The following is a 6000-nucleotide window of genomic DNA, read 5'->3' on the forward strand; positions in this document are numbered from 1 at the left end:
GGGCTCTCGTCTTATATAGGACCAAATCCAAAGCTACATTTGAGTCACCCTCCAAGACCACAGTCCCCACAAAATGTGGAGATAGGGTCTGAAGAAGGGACTGAAAAAAGGCCAGCTGGTCAGCATTAGGCGCGTAATACTTGAGAAAGGTTACCTGTTGCCCTTCAATCTCACCCGTCACTAACAGGTATCTACTGTCGGGATCCCGAATCACATCCAGGGGGGAAAAAGAAAGTCTTCTAGAAACGCAAATTGCAACACCTCGCGTCTTGTCTGACGCATTAGCTAAAAAGAACAAGAAAGGGGGCTGGAACACAGTGGGAAAGTAGGTCTCCTGTAACATAACTATATCTGCACCCACTGAGTGGTAATATTGAAAGGCTTTTCTATGTTTCACTGGCGAATTTAGACCCTGAGCATTATGAGAGGGAACCACAAGGGGTTTCAGTGCATTATCGGTTGCCATGAGAAAAGTCCCAAAAGAGCTGACTTACCCCAGAGATGCAATTACCAGACACCAGTCCAGAAGTCCATTTAAAAAGGGTCTCAAGCTGTGTGGATGGCTAAGGAAAAAAAGAACATTGAAAGAAAAACATATTAGTATAGCGAAATGAAAAAAACCAGCAAGCAAAAAGAAAGACAAGCAAGACAAGAGGGAATTCCAAAACATCATAATTATACACAGTGTATGGAGGACAATTGTGGACAAGCCACAAAGACCACCAAGGCAGGACAAAATGCAATCCACAAATCGTGGAAAGGTCTGGGGCCACTTCAGCCGCAATTAAAGAGGAAGAAGCATAGACAGAATGGGGTGCTGTACTCATGCACAAGGCCTACACCTAATCTCGCTCAAAACAGTGCAACTGACAGAGAATAATAATCCTCCAGCCAGGCCGTAAGCAGTAATAAAAATAACAAGCAAATTGTAAACGGAATATAACATAGCAACCATACACAGGGAAGTTAATTCCTCATGGTAAAACATGTGACCGAAGACAAGAAAGGGTGGAGGACCCATATCTCAAATTGGAAATTTTCATTTTAATAGAGACAAATAGATCCAGTCCAGTGGATCAAGGAGGTCGTGACCTTTGCCTGGAGTGACTTCTAGTGTTATGCCATAGCGGTGAAAGAGGTGTATTGGCTCTATGGTCGACCATTATCTTCCATGACAGGTGACTGGCGCTGCAGCGTCGTAGTGGATGCTGTAGAAATCAGTCCCAGTTGCAGCGAATGATTATGACTTCCCCTTATAGTTGAACGACAACTGGAAGAGGAGCATCCATTAATATTTAATGTTCTGATCTTGCAGTGGTTTCAACAATGGTTTGAATGCACGTTGTTTCTGTACTGTGGCCTGTAAAATATCGGCAAAAATTTGAACGGCATGACCTCCGATTTGAATATTGGGATTTTCTCTGGCTTTAAGCATAACTTGCTCCTTCATCCCAAAATAATGGAGCTTTACAATTATGTCCCTGGGAGGCCCTTTAGGATGGGGGGCAATCAAAGCTCAGTGGGCCCTATCCAGCACAAGCTGAAAATCCTGCACATCAGGCAGCAAGGAGCGCATCAGCTCCAGAACCTTTTAAAATTATATAGTGAAGCGCTTAAATTCTATACAAAATTATACTCAAATGCATTAGATTATAGGTGCAAAAAAACCTCAAATCATATCACATCATGTGCAATAACATTTCCTCCCAGCAGGGGGAGTAAAATAAACACAATCCTCTATTGTGAAATAATCATACACAGTGATATACCTATAAAATATATATGTGATCAACACAAACTAAAAGTGCATATGTTAAAATACAAACTAAAGAAACCACAAATAAGTGATTACCACACTCAATAATTAATATTCTTATATATCCATGTGAAAAAATAAGTGAACACCATAATTAAAAATATAAGTATGAATACTTTTTTTCCCTCAAAGTGCAACGGCATAATCCTAAGTGCAAAACAGATCTGTGCGTCACACTTAAAACAGTTGCTCTATTTAATAATAAAACAGACAATCACTAGTGCAAAACAGTCCATGCAAGTGCAACTAAGTGTGCTGATCATAAAGCGTGATCCACTTCTAGTGTGTATGTTATCCTCCAAATGGCAGCAATGCCTGCTCACCTCCCCTCCTAGACCCACACAGGGCCAAACAGCAATTTCCACCTCAGTGGTATCTCCTCACTTGGTAATCTCCTCCTTCCCGGATATCTTCTTACTTATCTCCACTCCCTGATTGTTCACTCTGCTGGATGCAACTTCCAAATAGATAAATAAGACATTTTCCAGGAAAAAAGCCTCCAAAGACTCCTCCTTCCTGGATATCTTCTTACTTATCTCCACTCCCCGATTGTTCACTCTGCTGGATGCAACTTCCAAATAGATAAATAAGACATTTTCCAGGAAAAATAGGAGTCTTTGGAGGCTTTTTTTCCTGGAAAATGTCTTATTTATCTATTTGGAAGTTGCATCCAGCAGAGTGAACAATCGGGGAGTGGAGATAAGTAGGAAGATATCCGGGAAGGAGGAGATTACCAAGTGAGGAGATACCACTGAGGTGGAAATTGCTGTTTGGCCCTGTGTGGGTCTAGGAGGGGAGGTGAGCAGGCATTGCTGCCATTTGGAGGATAAAATACACACTAGAAGTGGATCACGCTTTATGATCAGCACACTTAGTTGCACTTGCATGGACTGTTTTGCACTAGTGATTGTCTGTTTTATTATTAAATAGAGCAACTCTTTTAAGTGTGACGCACGGATCTGTTTTGCACTTAGGATTATTCCGTTGCACTTTGAGGGAAAAAAAGTATTCATACTTATATTTTTAATTATGGTGTTCACTTATTTTTTCACATGGATATATAAGAATATTAATTATTGAGTGTGGTAATCACTTATTTGTGGTTTCTTTAGTTTGTATTTTAACATATGCACTTTTAGTTTGTGTTGATCACATATATATTTTATAGGTATATCACTGTGTATGATTATTTCACAATAGAGGTTTGTGTTTATTTTACTCCCCCTGCTGGGAGGAAATGTTATTGCACATGATGTGATATGATTTGCGGTTTTTTGCACCTAGAAACGAATGCATTTGAGTATAATTTTGTATAGAATTTAAGCGCTTCACTATATAATTTTAAATGTGATTACACTCGGTGGTTAAAGAGTTGAGTGACAGCAGCTAAAATAATTAGGTTTATGTCCATTAAGCGCAGAAGGATTTCCCTTTAATTTTCAGCTCCAGAACCACCTCATGAGTCTTGGTACTTGATTCCGAAAGACCACAAATCCAAAAGTTATATCTGTGGGACCTGTTCTCCAAGTCATCAATTTTCACCATAGCTTCCTCCAATTGTATATATAGTTGAGAAATCTCAGCAGTATTCTGATCAGTTCTGGAAACCGTGGCCTCCAATTTAGTTTCAATGGTGTTGATACGCTCATCAAGATCTATGAATTCCTGTTTAAGCTCAGTAGTAATGTGTTTACCCTCCTTCTCCAGGCCTTGGTACAGCAACAACGAAAACCTCACCAAAATAAGAGGGTCACCTGAATATTCCGGTTGAGGTTGTTAAGAAAGTTGGGAGGAAAAGGCCTGCAATTCAGGACTAGCAATATTTTGGTTCTGACTGGTAACAATTTCACCCATGGCCCTATCCAGCAAAGAGTTAGTGGAACATGGAGAGCCACCATCCGGGCCATCCTCCACAGAAGGGGAAAGCGGAAGACCATGCTCACCCTAGCTGGAAGAGAAGTCCAAACATGCAGCGCTCTGGGCCACAGCATGCCACGTGTCTGGATCTGACTGCCAAGTCACGGTGGCCATGTTGGATTCGGCCCGGTTTGAAGATCGGGCCTCTGGAAGGCGCAGCAGCGCTGATTTTTGTGTCGCCTTCACTATAGGGGTATTGCCACAGGCCCCAGTAGCTATCATGAGGCAATCTTGGGCGGCTGGGTCCCCCCCAGCTAAAGATATTAGTGGCTGTTGGCCAGTGTGCAGTGGAGCAGCAGAATGAAGAGGCCCCCATCTTCTGCTGCTCGCATGCGCCCCCCTTCCTTAATATTTGACCTAACCATGAATAATAATACTCTTTTTTTGTTAATATATACTTTGGTTTCCCTGAATGCAAATATAAATGTGTGATCTTGCAACAACGTTAGAGCTGCATTGTATTTGAATAGTACTGGTGTCATTCACTCAATTGCATTTCCCCAAAACTGCCACCTGATGCCGCTGTTGTCACAGAAAACAAAATACAGGCGCTGTTGTAGGTGCAAAGTACAGAATTCTTTTCACATTAACAAATATAAAGGCTCCTGCTCTTATAACAGCTAGTGTAGCTGCCCCCCCTTTTAATTGCAGATAGATCACTTAAAATAAAGAAAAGAAAAAGTGGGAATATGCTGCTACCACCTATAATACATAGCTTAGATTATTTTGAAAAATGTCAAAAACAGTCCATAGATATATTTTATAATTTCTCCACCATACAAGTGAATATTCAGTGTGCCAATAAATAGTCCTCCAATCGTGCCACCACAGATCACCAACCCCTGTGAAACGTATGCACTCACCACCAATCCAGTGACCTCTAAATTAATAAAGGTTAGCACATTCAATTCAGTTTTCCATGCCAATCACATCTGATCTTCGGACCATCTCCCATATCTTCAAATAATATCTCAGAGGCACCACTGACTCATTTGATACTGTCTCTCCAGTTTTTTATTATTTTATTTTTTGCTTAAAAACATGTCTTTATTTTACTGTTTACATTTTTTGAATGATTAGGAATACTGTATAAACCTTACTCATTCACATAGGGAGGGGGCTTGATATCAGACCCCCACAACCATCTGGCTAGGGTTGTGAGGAAGAGGTTCTTGTACTCATTACCATGGGGACAAAATGTTTTGTCAGGGGAATTCCTCATGGTGAGGTATTCTTACAATTTTGATGGCATGTGGTCTTGTGTAGATACTTGTGAACGAATGTCGGCGGCAATGTGAAAAGTAAATGAAATCTTCTTTATTGAAAATGAGAAGTAAAATGTTCCGCAGAACAACACATGATAGCTTGTTTCAGTCCAGGAAAGACCTTATTCATGGATATGAATAAAATCTTTTCTGGATTGAAACGCATTAGCGTGGTCATGCTATGAAACATTTTACTCCTCGTTTTCAATAAAGAAGTTTTAATTGACTTTTCACCTTGTTACCAACATTTGTTCACAAGTATCTTTTTGGAAGCAGATAGAGACTGCTAGTCTGGCACAGTGAAGCACCATACCACAGCCTGGAATAGAGTAAATTGGTTTGCAGCACCTCACCTGTGTGAATAGTGTATGTGGTTTTGTGTGGTTCAGGAGTGCATCCCCATTCCCCCCTATTTCCTGGCCTTCCAGGCTTTAAGCTTGGCTAGGGGACTGGTAATGATTTTGGAGGCGATCATATTTTTTTTTTTTTATGTGTGGGGCGGACTGACAACTCATGGTGCCCCTGGGCAATAGGGGATCATGGGGCCCCTGTGTCCTTGCCCAAACTCAAAAAAGCCTATGAAAAAGGTACCAGGGGCATCTCATGGGGCCCCTTACTGACCCCGGGCCCTCGGGCAGTGCCTGATTTTCTAAATGGTCAGTCCGCCCCTGGTGTGGGGTTCTCCTTTAAAATCCATCCCAGAGGCAAAGGATCTAAAATGGAATTTGGAGGGACCCAACGCCTTTTTTGTGAGGTCCCCCACAAATTCTATACCAGGCCCAAAGGGTCTTGTATGCATGTTGAGGAGGGGCCCCAGCATTTTTTACATAACCCACATCTCTTTGTTTATGTTCACCTGCCAGCCAGGAATCAGCGGCTAACAGTTGAATGGGCCAGACAGTGATAGGTCACCAGTTGTAAGGACCTGGTGGACACAGGCTCTCTAACAACAAGATGAGCAGGATGCTGTAACCAAATGCTTCACTTCCCACTGCAGCCACA

General features: G+C 41.7%; 1 protein-coding gene across 1 annotated transcript in view; it reads right to left on the reverse strand.

Moving 5' to 3' along the window:
- LOC149440934 (uncharacterized) overlaps window positions 1-4955 on the reverse strand; it is a 45085-nt gene extending 40130 nt beyond the window's left edge. The window contains exons 1-3 of the mRNA XM_089657985.1: window positions 4834-4955; window positions 2201-2449; window positions 495-563 (exon numbers count right to left, since the gene is read on the reverse strand). Of these exons, the coding sequence (XP_089514111.1) occupies window positions 495-563; window positions 2201-2449; window positions 4834-4955 (440 nt within the window). The remainder of the gene's footprint in view (window positions 1-494; window positions 564-2200; window positions 2450-4833) is intronic.
- Window positions 4956-6000: the final 1045 nt, after the last annotated feature.

Source organism: Staurois parvus, unplaced genomic scaffold, assembly GCF_062004578.1.
Source record: "Staurois parvus isolate SC_StPar_1 unplaced genomic scaffold, SC_StPar_1.0 ptg001045l, whole genome shotgun sequence".
In the NCBI taxonomy this organism is placed as follows: Eukaryota; Metazoa; Chordata; class Amphibia; order Anura; family Ranidae; genus Staurois; species Staurois parvus.